Genomic DNA, 27,907 nt, shown 5'->3' with positions numbered 1-27,907 from the left:
GAAACCTAAAAATACCCCTGTACCCCAAAACCCATACCTAGCCCTGAAACCTAAAAATACTCCTGTACCCCATAACCCAAAACTAAATATATACTATTAATTAAATTAATTTATTTAATTTACATTTAAAAAAAATGATTTTAAAAAATAACATACTTACCAATACTTACGTTGTAATGGCATGCGTTGTAATAGCATCTGCTATGTAATGTCATGCGTTGTAAAGGCATGCGTTGTAACGGATCCTGCGTTGTAACGGTGTGCGTTGTAATAGTTGCGTTGTAAGTGTTGTTTCCCTCATGAAACATTGAGGTAACTAATTTAAAAAAAGCTTCCAGCGCGTTTTATTACTTTATGTTAATTTCTTCCTCAATACCAACGTCAACATACCCTAAGGTTACTACAGCTATAATAATAGCATATGAAAAAGGGACAAAAGCAGTTATTGTTATAAGAGAAGAGAGAGCACATGATGATAAAGAAGAAGAGATCTTATCTGAGTAGAGCTAATGCCGAGACTGGATATGCAATTTGCTCCCTTTCGTTTAGATAAATCAGAACATGGCACTGCTGTAGGGGAGATAACGTTCTGGGCACAGAGAAATTAACTATCTTCAGTGTCTCGAATTAATCAGAAGCTCCACAAATTAAATGAGTCTAAAATGGGGACGGATAATTCAAAACAGGTCCGATAAGATAACTTTGCCAATGTGGGGCTCCATATTATTAAAATTAAAAAGTGTGTAACTTTGGATGATGCAATATATTAAATACAAAGATTGGGAAACAATTTAGCAAAGGGGTGAAAAAGGCTATCTTCTTTGGAATAATCCAAGGAAAGTGATTGGAGGGTTAATGTAGTATAGGAGCAAACAGTACAACAGATATGGAGTAAGAAAAGGCGTTAAACTTTTAGTATCAATGAGATCCCCTTAACTAATTACTCAAAATATTGAAATCTGGTCAATCTGATTTGGCATTAAACAGTTAATATCGTAAAGTATTGAAGGCCATACACAGATAATTCTCATGCGTCAGTCTTTGAATTACACTAGGGTATTTAGTTTTTCTTGAGTAAACAGCATGTAAAAATCACGACACTCGGCACCACAAGAGAAAAGAAAATGCAGCATGTCGTACAATAATGTCCCAGTTAAAAAGTTTGCAGGTGTTTGCAAACTTTAGTTGTATCAGGTGATTACAATTTTCATTTGAATATTTCATTCCATTTGAATATTTCATACATGGGTGATCAAAAAAAACACAGAAAATGGAACAGTAATACGCTAACAGTATTCTCATGAACTGAAGCTGAGGAGTAATGAAGGAATTAGAGCGAGAGATCAAGTCTAATATGGCCTGGTGTTCCATAAAACTAGGCTTAGTCATCTCAAATAGTTTTGGACGGAAAGGAAATGGACACCAAGCACTCTGCCAATTCAACTAACTATTCTGTACTTATCATAAGTTGAGGAGAGGTAATGGTGAAAAGAATTACCTTCACCAGAAAATGTGGTGTTTATACTCATTTAGAAAAAAAGAGACTGCACTAAGGCACAAAGTCGGAATAGAAATCTTTCCTTCCAGAAAGAAATGGAAAATATCAATATGTAAGGAATACAGGGCTAGCTGAAACATTTTTGCTATACAATTTTTGAATGCATCACACCAGAAGGACATTCTGAATCCTTCACTGAGGTCAAAGGTTTTCATCTCTACAAATATAATAACTGGCCTTCATTGCATAACTGGCTCTGCCATACCCTTAGAAGTTTTCAAATTTACACCATTAATACCTTCAACAGCCAAATAACGATAAACTGGCAGGTTTACAGGGTAACAGCTCGTGCAATTGTCTGGTTCGGATTAGTTACTCTATTTCAAAGTATCTTAGGGTGTTGACAATCAGAAGTCACTTACAGTTGTGTTAAATATAATCGGTTGGGCAGAAATCAAAAACTTGATCCTCTTGTTACCAGCTGTACCGATATAATAATCGGAATATATCTGAAAAGTCTTATTCCATTTTTGTTGCAGTACAATTCCAGTAAAGACTGGCCTTCTTCATCCAACATGTCATATCACTGTATTGCTTGTAGTTTCAGAGAGAGTCACACCTAACATTGCTGTAGCCAACAGTCTTATGTTTGAAAATATGTATTTCTTGGTGCTTGTTCACAGCCTGTCTGACCGGAAAGTGTCCTCTATTGAGGGGTCAGGTAAAACCATATCAGGGTCACTGAGCATGCTGAGTCCATCTAGACTTAAGGGTTCAATTTTGAGCTCATCATCCAGTTGAAATGAATTATCAGCATCAAAACCCATCTCTGAGACTCCAGTGAGTACGTTGCTTATGTCTTTTGGTAAACTGCCATTCGAATCATCTAACAAAGAGAAAAAGCTGTTTAATAGGTGCAAACGTATGATACAATGTAAAGATAGCAGGAAAATACTCAGTCATTAAAATTACATTTCAATGTAGATTATTTTCATAACCATGATTACTTTTTGAAAGTAAAAAATGCATTCAACAGTATTCATGCCTTGTAGCATAGAACTAGTACTGCACATTTCGAGTTCCGGTCAGATGAACAAGTTACTTACTTTCAGTAACGATGTATCTGTTTAAGACATATGTTAGTTATAGATTCCTTACCATAGAATTTTCCCCAGGCGTCAGACTGGATCCGGAGAAATGTTCTCTTAGTAGTACCCCTGCGTGTCTGTGGGTGGCGTCGGTTGACTCCGCGTCCGCCGTCTTAGTCGCCGGGATGACGTCACGGTGCCTACTTAGACACCGCCCCTGCGCGCTGATGTCAGTTCTGACACGACTTTCCATGCCAGAAGCGCAGAGCCATGAAAGACACTGACCACTGGTGCGCAATAACTAGGGTCCTGCAAGGGAGTCTCGATCCCTACAAGTCAGTTCGCAGAGCGGAGAGGATGGGTGGGGCGGTAAGGAATCTATAACTAACATATGTCTCTTACAGATACATCGTTACCGAAGGTAAGTAACTTGTTCATCTGAAAGAGACTGTTAGTTATAGATTCCTTACCTTAGAATAGATACCCCAGCAATACCAACCCCAGGGGAGGGTCTGCAAACTAAGTACACACCAGAAAGTCCTGGTGGACTGAACGGGTAAAATAGCTGTCCCTCCGGACTTGAGTGTCCAGGCAGTAATGTCTGATGAACATGTGCAAGGATGCCCACGTGGCTGCCTGACAGATGTCAAGTGGGACTCCACATGCCAATTCAGTGGTTGCTGCAAAAGCTCTAGTAGAATGAGCATGTAGCCCCACTGGGGGGGTTCCTGTTTCGCCAAAGCGTAGTAGATCTTTATGCAAAGGACGACACATCAAAAGATGGTACGCTTTTGAACAGCCAACCTTTCTTGGGACCTACATAGCCAAGGAAGAGGTGATCATCCACTGGGAAATCCTTTGTGCGATCAAGGTAGAAGGACAGCACACGTTTAGGGTGCAGACAGTGGAGTTTCTCCTCCTCCTTGGAAGGGTGTGGAGGTGGGAAAAAGGTAGGCAAAGTAATTGTTTGTCATATGTGAAAAGGTGTAACCACTTTAGGAAGGAACAAGAGCCTCGTCCTAAGCACCACTTTGGCCGGATACACAAAGAAGAAAGGGGGCTTGGAAGATAGAGCCTGACGCTCACTCGCCCTGCAAGCAAAGGTGACTGCAACAAGAAAGGCAGTTTTCAGAGTGAGGAGCCTGAGAGGGCAGTGGTGAAGGGGCTCAAAGGGAGCACACATAAGTTAAAATGAGGTTCAAGTCCCACTGGGGCATTATGAAGGGAGAAGGAGGAAAGAGATGAGTAATGCCCTTAAAAAATCTATGTACAATAAGGGACTTGAATAAAAAAGGCTGGTTTGGTAGCCGAAGAGAAGCAGAATTAGCAGCAAGGTAGCCCTTAAGACGCAGGTCTTTGTCCTTCTTAGGCACCAGTAAGTTGCGGGAATAGCAACCACGACCGACTTCTAGGACAGAGACCCTCTCTGTGAATGCTGCTGCCCACTGGCCGTTGATGGACCTAAAGGGTCGGACTAGGAAGTCTTGGAGGCTGCTGAATGGGAGGAAGGGTGGACTGGCCTGCCCTCTGGCTCCCCGACCCGCAAGGTCACTGGGTCCACGTCCGAGGCCACATAGAGGCTGGGCAGCTTGCGTGGACTGGTGGCTAGACTGGGCCGGATGTGGCTGGGTGCCCCTTCTGTAGCTAAAAAAGGGACAAAAAGCAGACTGGAGTGGGCAAGACGGCGCAGCAAGGCCCAAAGATCTGGCCGTAGCCAGCGAATCTTTAAAGCACTCCAGTGTCGAGCCTGCTTTGTCACCAAAGAGGCGACGGCCATCAAAGGGAATGTCCATTAAGGAACACTGATTTGAGAAAAAGTCTATAGCTAAGTCAGTCAAACAGTTGACAGCAGACACAAAGGACTAGGTGAAAACTAGATTATTTAGATAATTGTGACCCACATTGATAAGACTTGTCACACATAAGTGATAAAAAAATAAATATATATTTTATTAATTGATCTTTTTGTCATAAAAATTTATGATATGATTTTTGGATCATTATTTCCTATATCGATCTTATTATATATAAATGGACAGATTTAATCTCAAACATTAATCTTGGTGTAGATATTAATGTATTCATTTCAAACATACTAAAAACAACCAACAAAACATTAGACATTTATAGATGGAGGAAATGCGGTAGATGTAAACTACGCGCGTTTCAGCTTGTGGGCCTTCATCAGGTTACCGTCTATTGCACTGGAACTGAATAGAGATGGGTGACATATTGTTATTATACAATGTGGGAACAATAAATTTAGATTACATTCAAACTCACCTAGAAATATATAAATTACTAGAACAGACAATTACATTGACCACATTGAATTGTAAATTCTTATATACATTGGAGTTGATAACATGACCACAGAATAGACATATAGTGCTGTAAACAAATATGGTGAGAGTCCAATATTGCAACACTGTAGACAGTGTCCATATCCATATGATTAAAATGCGTATTATAAATCTGAACGCCGACTGCATCAGATTGTAAACGGCTTTTCTCTGCACTCGGAGGACGCTGCTTGATCTAAACGCAATTACAGGACATTTTTATATATCAAAACAAACATTTGGCACATAATTAATACCTTGATTTTGGAGACCGGCATTTTATATTTATTTGAAAACTTTGAACCACCGTTTGGAACGTGGAAACATGAACGAATAATTATATTGGTGGATGCAGTGGACCTACGTAGGCACACCTTTTGCTTTCCTAGTATCCTTTAATTCTAGCCATAGCCCTGAAGAAGTCTTTTGGTCATCAGACCAAGACGAAACACGTGTTGGCAGTGGCTAAAGTATGTTCTCTTGGTGAAGACTGGATAAATAAATGAACTGGAAAATAAATGAAGATGAAATGAAGACAACTTGATTCATTGGATTTAATTGATGGACTTTGATATTGACCTTTTAGCTCAGGATATACCATTTGTTCCTCTAAAATAAAAGAGACGAATAAACTTACAGAGAGACGGGTCATAAATATGACCGTATTGGGAAAGAAATTCCAAAGACAGAATAATGGTAATGTCGACGGGATGAATAAACCAATATTCAAATATACAAAAATAGAATATAGAATAATTTTGCAAAATACGTGAATGTATGTACTAGGCGATGTACATATACCAGTTAACATTCACAGAGCCAGCAGGTACAGTACATAGAAGTAGACTACATCAAAATGAAAAGTAAAACTAAGAAAATGAGAAACGGATGAAAAAGGGGGGTTTTCCTGTATACAACAATTATAAATGCAAATAAATACAGGAAAAAGAACTATCACATATAGGAACTAGGTAGTCTGTATAGACGCGTGGGGTATGATAAATTCACAGTTATTCAATGCTTCCTTCTAATGAGCTGTAACAAGTCTCCAAGCAGCACATGGAGTGGGACTTAATGTCAGGACAAGGGTATATACATATACCATAAGAGGTACTGGTCAGAACTACTAATACCTGCAAATTATAGGCAGCAAAATATGGTCACAAAGATAGCATAGAAGATAGTAGAAAGAGGGCACAATACGTGAATACGGTCGACGTGTGTACTGTAGAAAATGACACCTAGTAATAACAAGCATTTACAATGCAATAGGTCTCGCATTAGGAAAGTTTGAGCTATTGGTATTGTAAATGACACATTTTTTATTTATGTCTTGTTTTTGAAAATAGCTAAATTAATAGCTATGTCATTTACAATGCTAATAGTTATAACTATCGTAAATGCGACGCCTATAGCATTTCTAATGCAATATGCTTGAAAGACGCTCTGCTAAATTTTACTAATAAAAAAGCCAAGCACACGACACTGCAAGAGCAGCAACATTGTGGTAGGTTCACCTGAGCTTTAATTGGAAGCGTTTTCAATATTATATGTAACAAGCCATAGTTGCAGCTAATAACCGTTGACAAAGCCGATAGTCCTTACTTGTTGTAGGTATGATGTTACTTGTTGCATCAAATATCTGGATGCAATGACAGAAACAGCAAAATACAAGTTGGGTGGCACACTATGCTAAAGACAGATGTTTAGCCTAAGTGTTTTAAAGCCACGCCCCAATTACACTGACCACGCCCCTTTGAGAGACCCCCCAGTTTTTTCAGTCCACTTAAAGCCCTGCCCTAAGGCATTCTTCACAGCAGGGCTCAGTGAGTGACGGCACCCACCTGTGGTGCGATCCTTCTTCTAAACTCCGGCGGTGCCCTTGTATGCAGCAAGATGCTGACTGGCGTCTTCAAAGATCTGGTCTGTCTTTCACCAGTGTGCTGCTCAGAGCCGGGACAGGCTCGCGCCCGCACTCGGAGCAGCACGTTTACTGTCATATGACGCATGACCCTAGTCTGTATGCACAACAGGAGTCACCATATGGAAAAAAAATTCAAGGCTCCACATAGTCTTTAATCTGTGTAACACACATGCAGTCAGATATACATACACGCAATGCAACACAAGCACACATACAACATGGAAACACAGGCAGCGCGTACTGGTGTCATTGAACACATTGTAATGCACAGGTGGGGTGCCTGTATGCATGCGGCACGTCTGCTACGTTGGTGGCTTTGTGCCTGTACATGTTGCCTGTGTGTATGTGCTTGGAGCATGTGTATCTCTGGCTGCAGCGTTTTCGGTCTGCGCATGCTTCTTTGGAAAGTCGGTCCTATGTGCTTTGCCAGTGCTTGTTTCCTTTCATTTCAGTGAACGGGCCATAGTTTTCTTTCTGTCGTTTGTTGCATTACAGTCAGCAGAGGTGCATCTTGACATTTAGCACTTCTAGTTACCGGTGCTGGTAATTGCTTTAAGTTTTATGCAACATTGCTGGAAACTTTGGAGCTCAACTCAGGAAACCTGGGTTCAAATTACTGTTGGGAGAGCAAGAATGTACTCGAATATTGTCGTAATACCAGCTGCTCATGAAATATTTACCGATTATGAAATACGATAAGGCTGATCTTAGAACTGCACTGATCCCTTGCATGTTCCTGCAATAAACTGAAAATACGAACTTCACTTGCATCGTTTTACTTTTATTTCCCTATTACAGTGAGCCTGTCACGTCCTGCAGGTAAAATGCCCCCCAAATTAAAGAGGGAGTTTAGAGCGCGTGATTGCATGAGCACCTGGGCGCCATGCCCCTTCTTTGAAAAGTGTTCCTCAAAAAGAAGTTGAGAAGACCGGACAGTTGCCCAATTGAAAACATTGACATTTACCGTACTGTGAAGAGCTCATGAGGGACACACATGGAAAACTACGGTATCCAGAATAGGACACATTAGGCTATACACAACACGTATAAACCCTGCTCAAGGGCTTCTAATTAGCAGGTAACCCAGAAATCGTTATGACCCCGCCCACCGGTCTTTTAATGTCGGCATCTCGCGCCACCTAACCGTTCTTTGATACTAGAACGCGCTTTTTGCAGCTTCACGTGCCACTGCTGGCACATCGTTGGGAACGTCCAGAGTGCGAGAATCGTGGGTCCCGTTCCCCAAATACTCCCACATAATGCCAGGGTCGTTAGACAGGATCGCGTGGCGTCTCTCTCAAGGTATGACCGGAGGCCGCACGTAATGGAGACGGTGGTATAGGTTTACTGTGTGGGCAACCGTTCGCGCTCTCACGGTGTTAACAGGCGGGGGTGTCACAAGAAAAATGCCGTTTTCTGTATTCGCATCCATGCCCCTGACAGGAAAAAACACTCCAAGCACACATAGCACCACCCCCTGGTCGACGCACGCGATGTTAGCATGTCGGAGGTACACGCGAGGGCTGCATGTAATCGCACCCAAACAATACCACACATACGAACTATGTCTGCGGTGGCCATTTATGTGGACTACCACCCTTGCCATACCAGGGACGGTAGTGTTAACAAGTCCCGCGGCGACCCGGAAGCTCTTGGCCGGCCGGCCAATCCGGTCGCGGCCGACCGGAAGTCCCGCCTCCCGAGGTCCGCAAGCTGCCGGCGCATGGAGCGCCCTGCCTGTCCGAATCAGCCCGGGTCCCCAGGAGGGGGCCGGGGAGAAGGAGGAGTGTGGCGTCTGTTGCGGGGCTCCTCGGACCTGAGGGAGCCCCGATTGTGAAGAGGAGACGAGACGCACCGTGAGGCGCGGAGCGCGAGAGGAGCCCGCCGGAAGAGCGCAGTCGGTGAGTGGGGCCCAGGGCTGAAGTGCAGTGCGTGCGTGCCTGTGTGTATGCCTGGGAGGGGTGGGGGAGGGGGAGTGTGTGCGCGCGTGTGTGCGTGTGGGAATGTGTGTGCGCATGCGTGACTGTGTGATTGAGAGAGAATGCGAGGTAGGGGATAGTGTGCCTGTATGTGTGTCATATGCCTGCGTGTGCATGCGCGCGCCTGTGTGTGTGCGTGCATGCAGAGGGGTGGGGGCTGCCTGTGTGTGTGTGTGAGCAAGGGATTTGATTCGCGCATGCGCAGCTACCAGACGCTCGCTCCCGAGGTGAAATCTGACAACGTCAAAGCGCGCGTCTGGTAGCTGTCCACTCTCCTAAATACGGGCCACAAAAGGTCTGAAGCAGACACTCTCAATGCTCACGCATTGAGAGTAGGTCTGCTCGACCTAAAAAAATATTGTAATAATATGGGACAATAGACACGGCAAGAATTTACATAGGCAACTTGTGATTCAAGCTACTGTGATCTCTAGGCTTGATTACGCTAGTTCCCTCCTAGTGGGATTAAATCAAGCGGAAATTACCCGTCTTCAGCGCATCCAGAATGCCGCAGCGAGAGCTGTTGTGGGACTACCCAGATTTTGCTCTACAGCTAACACCCTGCATACGCTGCATTGGCTTCCGATTGCACAAAGGATCCGGTTTAAGGCCCTCTGTGTAGCTTATAAAATTCTCAAGGGATCCCCGGCTACGATCCTTTCCAATCTATTGTCCCGCTATGTTCCAGTCCGGGCTTTAAGATCTTCAGACCTAGAACTTGCGGTCGTCCCCCGTTTTAAGCGTAGCAGGGCAGGCGGCCGTTCTTTTCAAGTCCGCGCCGCATTGCTATGGAATTCCCTTCCCCCGGCGATTCGCGCCCTTAGGGACCTGCTCTCTTTCCGTCGAGCAGTAAAAACCCTCTTGTTCCCTTAAAATTTGTTCTTCCTGCTCTGTACTGTCTAGTTGTGTTGTGTTGCTACCTTGTCCGGCGCCAGGACGCTCCTTCGCTGGAGCATCTGTGCGCTTAATAAATGAGCGTAACATAACATAACATAACATAACATATTATTGACACTAAAGAAAGAACAAGCATTAGAAATGCAATAGGTCTCGGATTTATTTGAGTTAGAGGAAAAGGCATTGTAAATGGCAATGTCTTTTCGCCATGTGTTATGGACTGTATGTATGTAGTGTGTAATGGAATTATGTGGTTTGGATTGGAATTTTAGTAATGGTAGCATTCTGAGCTTTAGATGATTATGTTTAAAAGTAAAGTTTGCAATACTGCTATTGGTACAATAGTTAATTGTGGATGTAAATGTAAATGTATTGCGACTTATATAGCGCACGTATCACCCGAAGGTATCAAGGCGCTTGCTTAGGGAACCCGTCCTGGTATTCCCCTGTGAGATACCCCGGAAGGGTATCCACAAGGTGAAAGCCAGGCATCCCGCCGCGAGGGGCCGTAGTGGAGATTAAGCAAGCTATTGCCCAGAGTCGCAGAGTGTGACCCCGTGAGTCGAGTAGGCACCGGAGCGAGAATTGTCAAGTCCGTGGAATTTTGAGCCCGAGGCCCACCGAGGCAGGGAAACGAACCCTGGTCCACGGCCGATCTCAGCTTCCGGGTCTGCCGCCTCTAACCACTGAGCCACGCTTCTCCACTGGATTCGTTAACAATTGATGTGTGTAGTGATGGCTGTTGGTGTGCACTGACAGGTGGCGCTGTGTGCCTGGTGAAAGCATGCGCTGACCGCTGGTGGTGTGTGTATGCCTGGTGTAAGTGTGCACTGATGGTTGGTGGTGTGTGTGTGCGCCTGGTGAAAGCGTGCAGTGACGGCTGGTGGTGTGTGTGAGCTTGGTGAAAAGCTGATTACCCTGCATACTCACATACTGATTACCCTGCATATTGAAACACTGCTCACCCTGCATACTCACACACTGCTCACCCTGCACACTCACACACTGCTGGCCCTGGACACCCACATACTGATCACCCTGCATACTCACATACTGCTTAGCCTGCACACTCACATACTGCTGGCCCTGGACACCCACATACTGATCGCCCTGCATACTCACATACTTATCACCCTGCATAGTCACACACTGCTCACCCTGCATACTCACACTCTGCTCACCCTGCACACTCACACACTGCATGCTTCTGTACTGCTGGAACCAGTGCTCCTGTACTGTGTGTTCCGTGCTTCTGTACTGCTGGGACCAGTGCTCCTGCACTGCTGGGACCAGTGTTCCTGCACTGCTGGGACCAGTGTTCCTGCACTGCTGGGACCAGTGTTCCTGCACTGCTGGGACCAGTGTTCCTGCACTGCTGGGACCAGTGCTCCTGTACTGCTGGGACCAGTGCTCCTGTACTGCTGGGACCAGTGCTCCTGTACTGCTGGGACCAGTACTACTGTACTGTTCTATGCTTCTGTACTGCTGGGACCAGTGTTCCTGTACTGCTGGGACCAGTGTTCCTGTACTGTGGGTTCCGTGCTTCTGTACTGCTGGGACCAGTGTTTCTGTACTGTGTGTTCTGTGCTTCTGTACTGCTGGGACCAGTGCTCCTGTACTGCTGGGACCAGTGTTCATGTATTGTGTGTTCCGTGCTTCTGTACTGCTGGGACCAGTGTTCCTGTACTGTGTGTTCCACGCTTCTGTACTGCTGGGACCAGTGCTCCTGTACTGCTGGGACCAGTACTACTGTACTGTTCTATGCTTCTGTACTGCTGGGACCAGTGTTCCTGTACTGCTGGGACCAGTGTTCCTGTACTGTGGGTTCCGTGCTTCTGTACTGCTGGGACCAGTGTTTCTGTACTGTGTGTTCTGTGCTTCTGTACTGCTGGGACCAGTGCTCCTGTACTGCTGGGACCAGTGTTCATGTATTGTGTGTTCCGTGCTTCTGTACTGCTGGGACCAGTGTTCCTGTACTGTGTGTTCCACGCTTCTGTACTGCTGGGACCAGTGCTCCTGTACTGCTGTCACTCGCTCTGCTGTCACTCACACTCTGCACTCACTCACACTCTGCCCTCACTCTCACTCTGCCCTCACTCTCACTCTGCACACACTCTGCACTCTGCCCTCACTCTCACTCTGCACACACTCTGCACACACTCTGCACTCTGCACACACTCTGCACTCTGCACACACTCTGCACACACTCTGCACTCTGCACACACTCTGCACACACGCTGCACTCTGCACTCACTCTGCACGCACTCACTCTGCACTCACTCTGCACTCACTCTCACTCTGCACTCACTCTCACTCTGCACCTACTCTCACTCTGCACTCACACTTACTCTGCACTCACACTCACTCTGCACTCACACTTACTCTGCACTCACACTCACCCTGCACTCACACTCACCCTGCACTCACACTTACTCTGCATTCACTCTGCACTCACACTCACTCTGCATTCACTCTGCACTCTGCACTCACTCTGCACGCACTCACTCTGCACTCACTCTGCACTCACTCTCACTCTGCACTCACTCTCACTCTGCACCTACTCTCACTCTGCACTCACACTTACTCTGCACTCACACTCACCCTGCACTCACACTCACCCTGCACTCACACTTACTCTGCATTCACTCTGCACTCACACTCACTCTGCATTCACTCTGCACTCACACTCACTCTGCACTCTCTCACTCTGCACTCTCTCACTCTGCACTCTCTCACTCTGCACTCTCTCACTCTGCACTCTCTCACTCTGCACTCACTCACTCTGCACTCACTCACTCTGCACTCTCTCACTCTCTCACTCTGCACTCACTCACTCTGCACTCTCACTCTGCACTCTCACTCTGCACTCTCACTCTGCACTCTCACTCTGCACTCTCACTCTGCACTCTCACTCTGCACTCTCACTCTGCACTCTCACTCTGCACTCTCACTCTGTGCCACTTTCTGTAATCCGGCCCCAGGTATTTTTACATAATATGGCAGTCCTAGAGTGCGAGCTAAAATCAGCCCTGAGAAATGTTTAGCCTCAGTCCCTTACTGCAGCAGGTGAGCCTAACACAAGAGTAAAACCCTCTGCAGGATGTCTGGAGCAAATCTGGAGCTGAATTACTTGACAGCACAGTTTGCCAAAAATATTACCTGGATGCAAACCCATGTGTCCAATTAAAAAAGAAGAACATGTCAGAAAGCCGCGCTCACAGGTTTCCGGCCTCTCTTGGGTGCTGTACCCCTTGGTCAGCTCACCCTGCCGCCCAGTGCTGTGTTAGTTGGAAATTTGAGCAGATCATGGGGACAGAGTGATTGGTTCTGTGGAGCATATCATTAGGACAGAGTGGTTGGATCTGTGGAGCATGTTACTTGGACAGTGATTTGATTGGTTGTGTGGAGCATGTCATTGGGACAGAGTGATTGGTTGTTTGGAGCATGTCATTGGGACAGAGTCATTGGTTGTATGGAGCATGTTATTGGGACAGAGTGATTGGTTGTGTGGAGCATGTCATTGGGACAGAGTGATTGGTTGTTTGGAGCATGTCATTGGGACAGAGTGATTAGTTCTGTGAAGCATGTCTTTGTGCAGCAGATACCCTCTTCATACGCTGTGATGGTAGGTGTATAGCCGTGGTGTAATGTGCTTTAATATTACACACATTGCTCGTGTAATAAATAGTCGTGGTCCGCCTGCACCTCTGTAATATAAATAAACGTGAACGGTCTTGCAGCCTGAAATGATCGGGGCTGTGGAGGTGTGAGGGTTAATGTGCCCTGCGAATGAGCACCCACCCTCCCGCGGGCACCTCAGGAGCCGCAGCAGTAAATCAGTCGCCTGTCCGTGAAATAATTCAGCAGGCACTTGCTTTGCCTAACCTAATTGAGGATGTACATTAAGGCTTCATTAAGCACCAGCCCACCGACCATTACTCAAGCAGTCACTGCGTCAAGGGGTGCCCAGGCGCTGCTCCCAGAGGAGGAGAAATTCTACCTTTCCACAGACCCGGATACATGTGACCCCTGAGCATGGCGAGCAGGGAGAATGATGGGAGTCACTGGAAAAGAACTGGGCTCGCCCCTTGACTGGCTACCGGACACACCAACATTCAACATAATATGTGCACTTTCCCCCAGGGTTTTCTGCAGAAGGTCGTGCTCGGCCTGCAGCTTGGTGATCAGTCTCCGCCCTTTCATGAATGTAGCATGTTTAGAGATTCAAACGTCTGCCTCAGAATAATAAAAACAAGCGGCACTTCAACCGATCGCGAAAGCGATCGAATTGTAAAAATATAAAAACAAAAAAAAGCCCTCTAGTGGCGCGCGCGCGCCACTGCGAGCATATGTCTTCAATTACCTCGGCTTAACAGCCGAGGTAATTGAAGACATACGGCCTTCTGGTGCGCGTAACAGACACCAATAGGCCATAGGCGGAGCTACGCGACCGCCTATGGCCTATTGCGTGTTCTGTTTAAAATGAGCACGCACGCGAAGGCCTATGAAATTGGACCTTGCATTCCACAAAGGCACGAGCATTGTGGAATGCAGGGTCCATTTCCGGAACGCCGAGAAAAGGTCTGGGCCAAGCCCACACTGCTGACGCAGTGTAGGCTAGGTCCCGAGACCTAAAAAGGACTAATGGCGATAGCTTACCGAATGGTAAGTGTAGATGTTCAAATCACCATAGGAAACCACACTGTAACATGGTATCTAGTAATAAAACAAGGTTGTAAGTATGTTAAAAATAGATGCAGTGTGATCTTACAAAAAACTAACACTAAAAAAAGGTAGAGAACTAGTGGCAAAAGCATACCGAATGGGAGGTGAAGATGCTCACTTAAAGGTGTTCAGTCAACAGATGCCGCAAATAACGCTGATATAAGAATGTAGACCGCCACAAAAGAGAATATCTAATAGTAAAACAAAACTGAAGTTTACTAAGGTGGAAAGTTGATACTCCACCACAACAAGAGCAAGTACGGATAGCGATTCTAAGATTTGGGAAGACTGTTACCTTGATAGAGATAATGATGTGCCGTCCCGGGGTATCTGTCTAGTTGGTCAGCGGTGGAGCCGCAAATCGATGGATAAAATAACCACCATAGGTGAATCTGCACGCTAAGTGCAGCGTTTATAATCAGAATACACATCACGCCGAGGGCGGGAAGATGCCATAGAGCTAAACGACTGACTTACTGAGTGCCGAAGTTACAAGTACAGATTGTAATAGACAAGGGACTGGTAGAGCATAGAGCAGCACAGGAAGTGCTCAAATGTTCATGCATGTGGAACAATAAGGCTAAACGACGGACTACGGGAGTGCCGGAGTTTCAATTACGAATAGAAATAAACAAGGTACTAGTGAAGATGCAATAGAGCTAAATGACGGATTCGCAGAGTGCCGAAGTTTCAAGTACGAATGAGATAGACAAGAGACTAATGGAGCACAGAGCGCACATTCCTCAAACATACAGAACCGTACAATAGAGCTAAACAACGGACTACATGAGTGCCGAAGTTTCAAGTCCGATTGGAGAAAGACAGATAATAAAGACTAATAAAGCAGAGAAGAGCATGGAGAGTGCGCGAATGCTCAAACACACAACAAAGATATGATTGGATAAGATAAGAGGCCTCTGACCTTGATGCAATGGCTACAGGTGGAGCCATTTATAAACATGCTAAGAGGATAAGCGCCATCGTGAAAGCAGGAAAAGAATGGAAAATCCTCCTTAATGCCGAGGACCCTAGGGACTGTAAAGAAGTAAACTAGGTAACGGTGTTCGTGTAGTCACATCCAACAGTACAAGTAAAGGACATAACACTGAATCTACATCAAATCCATACAAAGTTAGATCGAATAAGGTGGTGTTAAGTTAATTTTAATCAACATTGATCATTAATTGCATATCATCATAATGGACGGAATATAGTTCATGGTGTGATACATGATTCCTACCCCTCAGATCATGAATGTAGATGATTAAGATACTACCCGATTTTCAGTCATAAACAACCTCAGAGGTAAGTGGGAATATGTAGATGATTATGGTACCCAGTGCACAATTCTAAACCATGAACGGCCACAAAGATAGCACGGAAATGATTCTTCATATAATAGCCTGATCCCGGGGTATTTCAGAATTATATACCGTTGCCACAGGACTTAACAGAAAGATATAGAAGACTTCTCTTTTTTTTCTTACTTTATCTGAACAGATCCCTGGTTTAGGTGTTATTTTTTCTAACAAAAACCATTGTATGTCATCAACTGAATGATTATATTCAACAAAATGAGATACCATTCGTGAGGCTATTTTTTTTGTTCTAATGGCAGATCTGTGCTCGGTAAGTCGCACATTCATAGTTTGTAAGATTTCACCCACATAAGCCTTCTGGCATGGACATAAAAGTAAGTACACGATATTCTTTGATTTACAATTACTGATTCCTTTACTTTTAATGGTATGGCCATTGTAGCGCAGGTCTTTCGCCTCAATGAACAGAGGGCATATTTTACATGAGCCACATCTGAAGTTGCTATGTAAGTGTCCGACCTGCACACCTTCAGTGGATAAATCCTCTAGTTCTATTCAACTGATTTTAATCCCTGTGGGGAGCTGCCCAGCTATGGTTGTGCCCACAACCTGATCTGCAAACTGCTCTGTAGAGACCTAGACTAAACTTGGTCTGCTAGGTGCTCACCCTATAAGTCCCTCGGGTTTCTGGTAACTTATTTACTATTAAACCACAATTTTTCACTTTATATTCAATAAATAAAGTGAAGTAGACGGAAAATTTAATCAAAAATATTTAGTTTGACATTGGATCAAAATTATTGTATTATCCTTATACAAATCATTTGATGAGAATTGTATTATGTTGCAATTAACAATCAATGCAAAATCATTTACATCATGTTTAACCAAGGTTCATTATATAAAAAGAAAAAGAAAAAAGCCCTATGCATTTCAGGTTCAACAGATCCCTTCTTCAGGGGTTCAAATGATTAAATGTTAAGATCTTGGTTTCTCTTGTAGTTTTCACATCAGTTCCGTACTCAGGCACTACAAAGTAAATTTCTAAATGTTACTACACAGTTCATAATAGTCTGTACATTAGAATCTATATAGGATTAGCACTCAAAGGAAAGATGTAGAAAATGAAAAAAATCAAGGGAATTGTGTAAAAAGGGATCTGTATTAAAAAGAAAGAAGTGCGTGTGACCAAGGAAAAAGTAAAAGATGTACACATGTAGTTATAGGTTCACCACCAGTTGGTTCTACAGAAAGACCTTAATCACCAGTGACCTGCACATCTGAAATATGAGTTTTAACCATCAGTTTTTTCTTACCCTAGTAGTATACATAAAAGGTATACATAAAAGGTTGATAACTACTGTATGTTTTAACCCTTCACGCTGCCGCTGCTGAATCTAAGGAAGGTAAAAACAGTATGTATAAGAACCTGTATTCCTGAGGTGTGCACCGTGTGTATTAATAAGATGTTGCAATAAACCATTTGACGGCCGCAAGTGCTCCATCGCATGATATATTGGAGTATAAACTCTCCACGTCTAGGGTAACTAACCATTGTCTGTGATGGTTGAATGGTATACCTTCTAACATATTAATGACCTGGCTGGTGTCCTTTATGTATCCAGGAACATTATGTATATAGGGGCGTAAGATCGCATCTAAATATTTCGAGATCGGTTCTGTCACAGAGCCGATAGTTGTGACAATCGGCCTCAAGGGAGGGTTTTTTGCATCTTTATGTATCTTGGGAGAGCCATATAGGCATGTCATTTTAGGATTATCTATATTGAGATAATCGAACTCTTTTTGACATATATTGTCATTATGAAGGGCTTGAGTAGTTAAACGTAATATTTTAGACTTGGTTTTTTAAGTCAAATTTTTTGTGATTTTGGTATAGAATCTGGTGTCGCTTAACATATCATACATTTTTCCAATATACTCAGTGGTATCCATAATGGCAATACCTCCACCTTTATCACAGCTTTTGATAGTGATTTCTGTGGAGTCTCTTAAGGTAGTAAGTGCCTTATGTTCTTCACTAGAGATGTTATACGGTGTTTTAGGGATATATTTGGTAGCATGCATACATTTATTATACACTACTTTTTCATATATTTTGATTTCTGGAACAACTTGTTCTATGGTGGGTGTAAAGCTAGATTTTAAAGCTAGGCCTGATTTGTTGACTACTTGTACCAATTGTTCTTTATCTTCAAAGAAGAATTTGAGACGAATTTTGCGAAAAAAGGCCATCAATTCATTAAAAAGTTCAACTTTGTTTAACCCCGAATGGGGTACAAAGGAAAGTCTTTTTGACAATAGGGAGTAACTAGCGTCATTAAAAGCCGTCTTGCAGGACTTAATTCTGAAATACCCTGGGATCAGGCTATTATATGAAGAATCATTTCCGTGCTATCTTTGTGGCCGTTCATGGTTTAGAATTGTGCAGTGCCTCTTCACTAGTCCCTTGTTTATTTCTATTCGTAATTGAAACTTCGGCTCTGACGTAGTCTGTCGTTTAGCCTTATTGTACGGTTCCACATGCATGAACATTTGAGCACTTCCTGTTATTTGCGGCATCTGTTGACTGAACACCTTTAAGGGAGCATCTTCACCTCCCATTCGGTATGCTATTGCAACTAGTTCTCTACCTTTTTTGTGTTAGTTTTTTGTAAGATCACACTGCATCTATTTTGACCATACTTACAACCTTGTTTTATTACTAGATACCATGTTACAGTGTGGTTTCCTGTGGTTATTTGAACTTCTACACTTACCATTCTGTAAGCTATCGCCATTAGTCCTTTTTCTTTCTTTAGTGTCGACCGTATTCACGTATTGTGCCCTCTTTCTACTTATACCCAGGTATGCTATCTTTGTGACCATATTTTGCTGCCTATAATTTGCAGGTATTAGTAGTTCTGACCAGTACCTCTTATGGTATATGTATATACCCTTGTCCTGACATTAAGTCCCACTCCATGTGCTGCTTGGAGACTTGTTACAGCTCATTAGAAGGAAGCATTGAATAACTGTGAATTTATCATACCCCACGCGTCTATACAGACTACCTAGTTCCTATATGTGATAGTTCTTTTTCCTGTATTTATTTGCATTTATAATTGTTATATACAGGAAAACCCCCCTTTTTCATCCGTTTCTCATTTTCTTAGTTTTACTTTTCATTTTGATGTAGTCTACTTCTATGTACTGTACTTGCTGGCTCTGTGAATGTTAACTGGTATATGTACATCGGCCAGTACATACATTCACGTATTTTGCTAAATTATTCTATATTCTATTTTGTATATTTGCATATAGGTTTACTCATCCCGTTGACATTACCATTATTCTGTCTTTGGAATTTCTTTCCCAATACGTCAATATTCATGACCCGTCTCTCTGTAAGTTTATTCGTCTCTTTTATTTTACCCTGGCGTCTATCTGTCCCAGGCTATCTATTTAGTGGGTTGCTTAAGTTTTCGTGTGCTCACACTCAACAAGGATATAATCTGTATACATATTTTATGTGATATGGTGGCTAATTTTCACAATGTGTTGTCCCATATGCTGAGAAGAATGTTTCTATTGATACTTATCTGCCTATTGAAGTGGACTACCCAATATATCAGCATGTCTAAGACGTAGGAATATTAGGAGATATATATATCTGAGAGGAGTCTTACCTTGAGATCTTTTCATTAAGATGTTACTTACTTCTTTCATGAAATTTTGCTATTGAAATTAATTTACTGATCTTTTTACCCCCTTTCTTTCCCCTTCCCCCTCCCTGACCCCTCTTTATTATCCATATTATACTCCAGTTTTGACTAATGAATTGTATATGAATGATGTAATTGATGTATATGTCTTTGATAAGATTGATAATAAGCATGTAAATCATATGGATATGGACACTGTCTACAGTGTTGCAATATTGGACTCTCACCATATTTGTTTACAGCAGAATATGTCTATTCTGTGGTCATGTTATCAACTGCATTGTATATAAGACTTTACAATTCTATGTGGTCAATGTAATTGTTCTAGTAATTTATACATTTCTAGGTGAGTTTGAATGTAATATAAATTTATTGTTCCCACATTGTATAATAACAATTTGTCACCCATCTCTATCAGTTCCAGTGCAATAGACGGTAACCTGATGAAGGCCCACATGCCGAAACGCGCGTAGTTTACATTTACCGCATTGCCTCCATCTATACATGTCTAATGTTTTGTTGGTTGTTTTTAGTATGTTTGAAATGTATACATAAATATCTACACCAAGATTAATGTTTGAGATTAAATCTGTCCATTTATATATAATAAGATCGATATAGGAAATAATGATTCAAAATAATATCATAAATTCTTATAACAAAAAGATCAATTGATAAAATTAATATATTTTTTCTATCACTTATGTGTGACAAGTCTTATCAATGTGGGTCACAATTACCTAAATAATCTAGTTTCCACCTAGTCCTTTATGTGTCTGCTGTCAACTGTTTGACTGACTTAGCTATAGACTTTTTCTCAAATTAGTTAATTTCCCTATGTATAGCAAGTCTATTCGATATATAGGGGTCCCCATTTTTTAAAACACATTAAGGAACACTGGACATCCACCGAAGGGCTAGCGACGTGGCAATGGTTCTGCCTAGTGAGTCGGTAGTATCCAGTCCACAACGTACTTTGGCTCCCATCCTGCACTGCCTGGGAGAGAACGGCCAAGCCTCCATCGGGCACTGAGGCAGCACTTGCACACCCCAGATGGTACGGAAATACTGGCTCAAGAGACATTCAGTATTCACAGACCGCAGTGCTAAGCTGGAGGAAGAGAACATGCGCATCCCAAGGTGTTCCAGTTTCTTGGATTCCCGATCTCGGGGGGCAGAAGGGAATGCGTCCTTGGAGGAAGAGGCCTGGACCACCAGGCTTGCAGGGAAAGGGCGTTGGGTGAGGAGGACAATGGGTTTGCCAGGTCCAGGTGACGGTGGCAGGCGACAGTCCTTTCCGTAGGAGCCCCTGTGTAGGCTAGGACCAGGTACCCAGAAGGATATTAGTGAGGGCTTCATTGAAGGGCAATAGGGGTTCGGAGGTGGGTGCCGCAGGTTGAAGCCCCTCTGTCAGGATGTTAGTCCTAACCGCCACTGAAGGGAGCTCAATGCCCAAGACCCCGGCTGCCCTTCGCACCACCACAGTGTAGAACACTCCCTCCTCAGTAGCCACGGTAGGGGGAGAAAGCATGCCAATGTCTGGGGAGGTGTCCAGTTCACTGGCGTCACCCAGGTCCTCTCTCCAGTCCGGCTCTTCCAGCTGGTCAACTAAAGGGTCCAGTGACCCCTTCCAATCCTATTCACCACCTTCTGGGTGATAGGGAGCACCAGGGATGAACAGGGGAACAAAAGCACCCTCCGGCGTCTGGTTCGTTGTCGATGAATGTCTGTCCGGTTCCATCTCAGGGGTGAGGATGGGAATGGTGTCGGATTTAGGCCTGGAGGGCCTCTGGTGCCAAAAATCCAGAACCCCTAGCTCTGAGGGGGCTCAAATGCACGCCGGCGCAGTTGGGCTACCCAAATATACAGTGGAGGGCTTCGCAAAATGTATAAAATTTGGCTGGGGACACTCTGGCTCCTGGAAATGGGGGGAGGCGTGAAGTTGTCCCAGAAGGAGGCACCGGAGAAGGAGTCTTAAAACAACAACACTCCGGATCCCACGTTGCGTCAGCCAACCAAAGGATAGAAGGTGAAGACAGCCGATGCTTCTTCGCCTTCTTCTTGTGCTTTGACTTACCCGAGGATTTTGAAGACTTTGAATGTGATGAGGTGTGGGGCTCCACGAGCAGCCTTTCGACCTTCCTCTCGAATGAGACCTGGGAGCGACGCAGAGCCGACCGCTGGGCCTCAAAGAGCTTTCGGGACCGCTCCTGCAAAGACTTTGGATTCATGGCCTGGCATTCGGAGCACAACGTTGGGTCCTGGTCGCACTCCAGACACCAAGGCACACAAGTTGCGGGTCATCACAAACATCAGGCTGTGAGAGGCCTCGCAAGGCTTGAGCCTGGCCCTACGGTGGGACATCCCTCATGCCCCAGGAGTTAAAGACAGAAAAAAAAATGTTAAAAAAGTTTAGTCAAAAAGTGACTAAAGGGGTAGCTCTCTCCGGATCTGTGCTAGACTGGTACAAAAAAATAAAGCACTGACGTCAGCGCGTAGGGTGGCGTCTAAGTAGGCCCACGACGCCGACGTTGGACGCATAGTTGACAGACGTCACCCACCGATGAGCATTGGTACTGCTAAGATGACTAGTCTGGCACCTGGTGCGAAATTCTAAGGTAAGGAATCTATAACTAATAGTCTCTTTCAGATAAAGAAAATAAACAAGCTCCACAATAAAATCTGCAATAATGCATCTAAAAACAAAAGCAGCCCAGCTGATACTCTTTGTCCATACACTAAATCAATCAGGGTCATAGACGTTTGGGACTCTTACAACCATATGGAAAAACAGGAATGATTCCACCTGGCTTTATAATAAAAAAAAACGCTTGAAGGTTAGGGTACTTCAGTTTACAATATGTGCAAATTGCCAGATACAAAATAAAAGTCTTGGACTGAGTCACGAATGGAAGATAAAAGTTGGTTATATGAATAAACATTTGGAATATTTATACTAGAGCATCTTAATTAGCAACCTGTCTTGCTAAAATGTTTCAAATGGAGTCATGATGTTAATATGTGGAAAAATATTACGAAGTAGAAGGGGATCCGCAAGGTGCTGGTAGCCAAGCCCAATGTCTAATGTTCAATGCGCAAAGATCAGCTTGCTCAAAGTGAATATACGTTCTGAAACAGTCAAAAGACCAGTAGATATTCAGGTTAGGAAAATTAATGGTGGTCAAAAGATTTCTGAGTAAACATCTTTGAAGAACTGTAAAGGTGCACGCTGCCCCCTGCTCTACTCCCCCTTCCCAGGATTACTTAATGGTGGCCACAGTGCAGATGTGTTGCTGGGAGTCAAAGACAAGCTGCCTGTGCCTGTTCGTGACCCACCAGCATCCAGCATAAAGAAGCATGGCCCTCCTCCCACCCACCTTTACCCTGCTGTGACTCACCATGCTTTCAACCCTGCCTGCCACTCACCGTGTTTCTGAGACTTCGCATAACAATGAAATAGCATTCTCCTGCGTTTCCTGCAAATTCTCATGCACCCCCTCCATACCCAACACTTGCATCTCTCACACCTACAGAACCAGGGCTCGAAAAATCAAAGAAATGGTACTAGTCCTGCAGGACTAGTACCTTAAAAAATGTCCTCGACCTAACTGCAACCTACTTGACCTCCGTGCTCATTAACTTTGTGAGCAATAAAAATGCCTTTAAATCCTGTTATCTTGTCACATTTGCTCGTTTCACAGACAGAGGACAAAAGTTGGTTTGTTTTCCTACTTGCCAGAAAGGGCGAGTAGGACCTAAAAACAGCTCAACCTCGTTAAATTTAGCTTGACTATGCGAGCGGTCGAGTGGAATTTTCGAGCCCTGAGAACCATCATTTCACTCTCTCATCCTCACATGGGCAAACCACTATCCAAAGCATTAAATGAGCCGAATCAAGGATGGATCTGGACAATGTGTGTCTTTAAAGATTAGAGCTTGAACATAAGTTAATGTAAACACTAACTGTACATGTAAGAATGTATTTAGAATAAGTATAAGCAACAGCCATGGTATAATGTGTTAGAAAGTAAAAGAGGCCTTACTTAATGGGACTGGAAGGGCAGCTCATATAACCGTACACCCAGGAGACTCACTCTCGAGCATGCTCCTTAAAACCCGTTCACTCATCAAACACCATGCCACAGAGATCTGGGACTTGCTGCACCTCCAAACCTGTACCTGCTATTCCTAATGGAAATCTGGCTGACGCCAGCAGCAACCCGCAAACATCCTTACAGCCATACCCAGAGGCTACAAGATTGCCAGGAAGGACTGTCAGCACAACCCAGATGCACCAGTCACCATCATCTTCAAGGATGCCACCATCATGGGCAAATCTACCAGCAACATGGAGCACCTTGCGTTCAAACTGCACATTACAGCCAACCTAATGCTGAGAGGAACCGTCGTCTACAGACTACCATGCACCAACTTCGCAAGCGAGTGCAATCACGGATTTCGGGCACCCTTCGTCATCAACTCCAGCACCTTCATCCTCCTTGGAGTTCTGAACTTCCACCTGCAAGACTGCCCTGGTCTGAACTCAAATGCTCTGTTAGAAAACCTCAGCCTCACTGAACACGAGACGGAGTGCACACATTCCACCAGAGAACTCCTGGATCCATTTTTCATCTCCATCGACAAAACTGCAGTCAGCAAGTCATCAGCAATCACATAGATTACATCTTAACAGGTTCAGCATCCCCCATCCCGCACCACTACAGGCTAGCCAACACCTCACCTACCCTCTAGAACATGAACGCCAGGCCAGAGGGAGACCTGACCGCTAGTCTCATGGCACACTGGTCTGAACACACCAGCAGCCTTCTGCTAACCATCACAACCTTAAACAGCTGGATCACCAACTGCGTTGACACCTTGGCCCCCCTCAAGAGCAGGAAAACAACAAAATCCATACCGCAAGCCAGCTGGTTTACAGAGGAACTGAGGATAACAAGGAGCCACTGCAAACAACTGCAACACAGATGGAGCATGAACCAAGACTTCATAGACAAGAACACCTTAAAAATCCACCCTGTGCCGCTAACTCTAACAGATCTGCGGACCACATTGGCACCAGCACCAACAGCAGTAAATAGATTTTTGTCATTGTGGAAGACTTCAAATCATCAGCTGAGACCTTCGACAGCATCACCCCATCAAAAGACCTCTATAACAAGCTACTGTAATTCTTCTGCAGCAAGAAAACCTCTGCATACAGCACCTTTTACCATCACCTGGGCCCTGCAGGCCTCCCAACTCGACTCCCCGTCTCGACTAAAGAGAAGGTCTTGACCTCATGGCACGCTATCACCATGGATGAAACTGGTGCCACTATTAAGTCTATCCAATCCAGGGCTCCAGCAGGCACCAGGCCATAATTTCCATCTCTTCAGCCAGCGTCTTGAATATTTGGAAACACGCCACAGTTCTCCCACTACACAAGAAACCCACTTACACTTGCCAACTACAGCCTGAATGCCTTACTGCCATACCCAGCCAACGTCTTCGAGACACTCATCAAGATACACCTTACTGACCACCTCAGAAACAACTCCTCAGCGCTATACACTCCAGTTTCAAACCCAACCACAGCACAGAAAGAAATCTCATCACCACCATAGATTACATTTACATGTCCCTGTATAGAGGAGGCAATCCTCATCTACTAGAGGTATCTGCAGCATGCGACACAGTCTCCCACCTCATCCTCATCTGACACCTACACAAGACTGGAATGCAAGAACTCTTCTCCTATGGATTTGCTCATTCCAGGCTGGAGCACCCACTACATAGAAGTCCTCTCCTGAGCTGATCATACGCAACTCATACTCTCCCTCTCAGATAAGACTTCCAGGATGCGGAACAGAAATCGTGCAACTGTCTCAAACTCAAAACCAAGAAGACAGAAGTTGTGATCTTTCACAAGAATACCTCACCATGGGACTTAACCTGGTGGCCGAATGAACTGGGACCCAGAATCAATGCCAGGAACCTCAGGATCATCATAGATAGCAAACTAGACATGACCACGCACGTCAACGTAGTAACAGCATCCTGCTTTTGCACCCTGAAGATGCTGAAGAAAATCTTCAAATAGCTCCTGAGCCACACCCACAGGACCATCACACACACCCTTGTCAGTAGCAATGTGTACTAAGCAAACACCTAACTACACTGAAATCAGCAAGCAACTCACCAGGAGACTACAATTCATCCAGACCTTGGCAGATTGATGTCTGAAAAGATCCATCAGAAGCGGGGCAGTGGCGTTCTGGGTAGTCTGAAGCCTCTTTGGAACATAATGAGGAGAGCCCGGATAAAGAACATTGCTGTAATCAAGGCGTGAGATGATGAGAGCCTGAACAACTTGTCTCCTGGCTATGAAAGGAAGGAGGTTTAAGACCTTTCTTAGTAGTCTCAAGACGCAGAAGAAATTAGCTGCAAGTGTTTCGGCTTGGTGCTCCATCGTGAGACTTGAATCTAGCCACATTCCAAAGCTCTTTATCACTGTTTTTGGACTAGTCAACTGATCTAAGCAGTTAGGCTCAGGAGAGGGAAATCTTTGTTAAAAGTTGTTACTCAGCAACATGACCTCAGTCTTGTCTTAATTAAGCTTCAATGTACAGTTGGCCATCCATCTGGCCACTTCCTGTAGAAATGGGACAAGACTGAGGTGAGTAGTGATAGGATCAGGGGAGACAGAATTACCAAACTAGATGTCATCGGCATAAGAAGCCAATGACACCCAAATGAGCAGACAATTTCAGCCAGAGGATTCAAGATTGAAAAGGGTGGCCGCAAACTAAAGGAGCTGAGCTAGCAGTCAGCTTTACACCACCCAAAATCTGACATTATCCCTGACAGCACCATCTGAAGATGTCGGGAAGAGGCGGGGTGCAGCGGTGTCTGAGACGACCCCCCCTAGCCTTCCTAACTCCGAGCTACTGAGTCCTGGACCGTCCGAGCCGAAGAGACAAGATGCCGCTCGAAGGCACTGAGTGAGCTGCCGGATGGACTACCTTCCTGGGAGCGGTGGGACGCGATTCTCAGGGGGCACTATCTCCATCCTGAAGCGGTGGCGGTAGCGAGCCTGGGAGCGGAGAAATAAAGGACGCAACGAAACGACCCGACCCAGTGGGGGCCCTGCCAGAGGGGGCCCTGCATCGGCCGACCATGCAGACAAGACGCAGAGTCCCCGGTGCACGTCCACGGGGCTTCAGCGACTGATTGGATGGGCCGCAGTACAGAGGTCAGATATCCTGCAGCGTGAGTGGCAGCTGGATCGGTGATGCATCGGATCTCCACAAACTGGTGATTGACGGCGGGGCAGACAGTGGGAGCCCGGGAGAGAGGCCTGCCGGCTGATATGGAGGTAGGACCCTGCTATAGTGGTGCCACCGCGGACCAAGGGCTGCAGCAGCGGGCCAGGGATGGAGGCCCTATCATTAATCACTGGGCAGCGCTGGGACCTTGATAGAGACGCACCATCTGCGCCACAGCCGCGAGTGGGACCCTGGCAGCACAGCGCTTATTGCGTGGGAGGAGAAGCTGACCCTGGTGCCCGCGCCCACCTCGTCCTCTACTTCCTGTCCGTGGCAGGAGCCCGGGGTACAGAGCAAATAGGGCCTGGCAGGATCCCAAGAGGGCTAGGACTGTGTCCGTCGAATGGGGGGGGGGCACTCATTGGACTGATGCTCTAGACCTGCACTGTGGTGAGGGTCATTGAGACGAGCGCACAACGGGCCGGAGGTGTACACTCCAAGCTCATACAGCAATTTAGATTTGGTGATCCCTACAGTGGTGGGGAGCAACCCGTGTTGTTTAAATACCCCTCACACACCAAAAGGCCCCTTGGTGTCATGCTTCATCATCGGGGTCTTCGCAAACCTCTACGGAATGCGGCGTGCTACGACTCACGACTACGCAGGAGCACTGAGGGTGAACTATGTGATGGTGTGTGTGGGGTAATAGTGTGTGAGTGGTGAGGTGAAAGTGTAGGTTAAAAAACTACCTGGCTCGTAAGAGGTAAACAAAATTTTTTATTAAGTCCTCGGCTGGTATTGTTAAAAAAGTGCAGGGGAGGTTGTTATTTACTGATTATGGTAAGACAACCAAAAAGTGCGTCAACATGTTTCGGAGTAGAAGACTCCTTCTTCAGGACGAGGATGTGCACTAGTTATCCTCACCTTACTCACATGTATTATGTAGATGTCAAAGTGTGCTCTACAAAAATATAATATAGTGAAATGTACCTATCTGTTAATTAGAGAGGACGTTTGTTGCGCCCAATTGGCGATATATCGAACCTGTGAATGAACAAAGGTAAAATGAACAAAAGGTCTTGATATAGAACACATGTTCAAGAAAGACTGTGTAACTACACAGAGGGGTAACGACGAACCAAAAA

The 27,907-nt window shown here is 44.8% G+C and overlaps 1 protein-coding gene across 4 annotated transcripts in view; it reads right to left on the bottom strand.

Moving 5' to 3' along the window:
• Positions 1-1,046: 1,046 nt before the first annotated feature.
• Positions 1,047-27,907, bottom strand: part of CRTC3 (CREB regulated transcription coactivator 3) — a 1,392,170-nt gene continuing 1,365,309 nt past the window's right edge. For 2 of the 4 annotated variants that reach the window (XM_078683321.1, XM_078683322.1), the window contains exon 15: positions 1,940-2,384. In XM_078683321.1, coding sequence (XP_078539447.1) covers positions 2,176-2,384 — 209 coding nt within the window. In that variant the 3' untranslated portion in view covers positions 1,940-2,175. Of the gene's footprint in view, positions 2,385-27,907 lie in introns of all 4 variants that reach the window. The other 2 variants (XM_078683323.1, XM_078683324.1) reach the window with 2 other exon arrangements.

Source organism: Lissotriton helveticus, chromosome 3_1, assembly GCF_964261635.1.
Source record: "Lissotriton helveticus chromosome 3_1, aLisHel1.1, whole genome shotgun sequence".
NCBI classification, from domain to species: Eukaryota; Metazoa; Chordata; class Amphibia; order Caudata; family Salamandridae; genus Lissotriton; species Lissotriton helveticus.
This window is presented reverse-complemented; position numbering and strand designations above follow the sequence as displayed.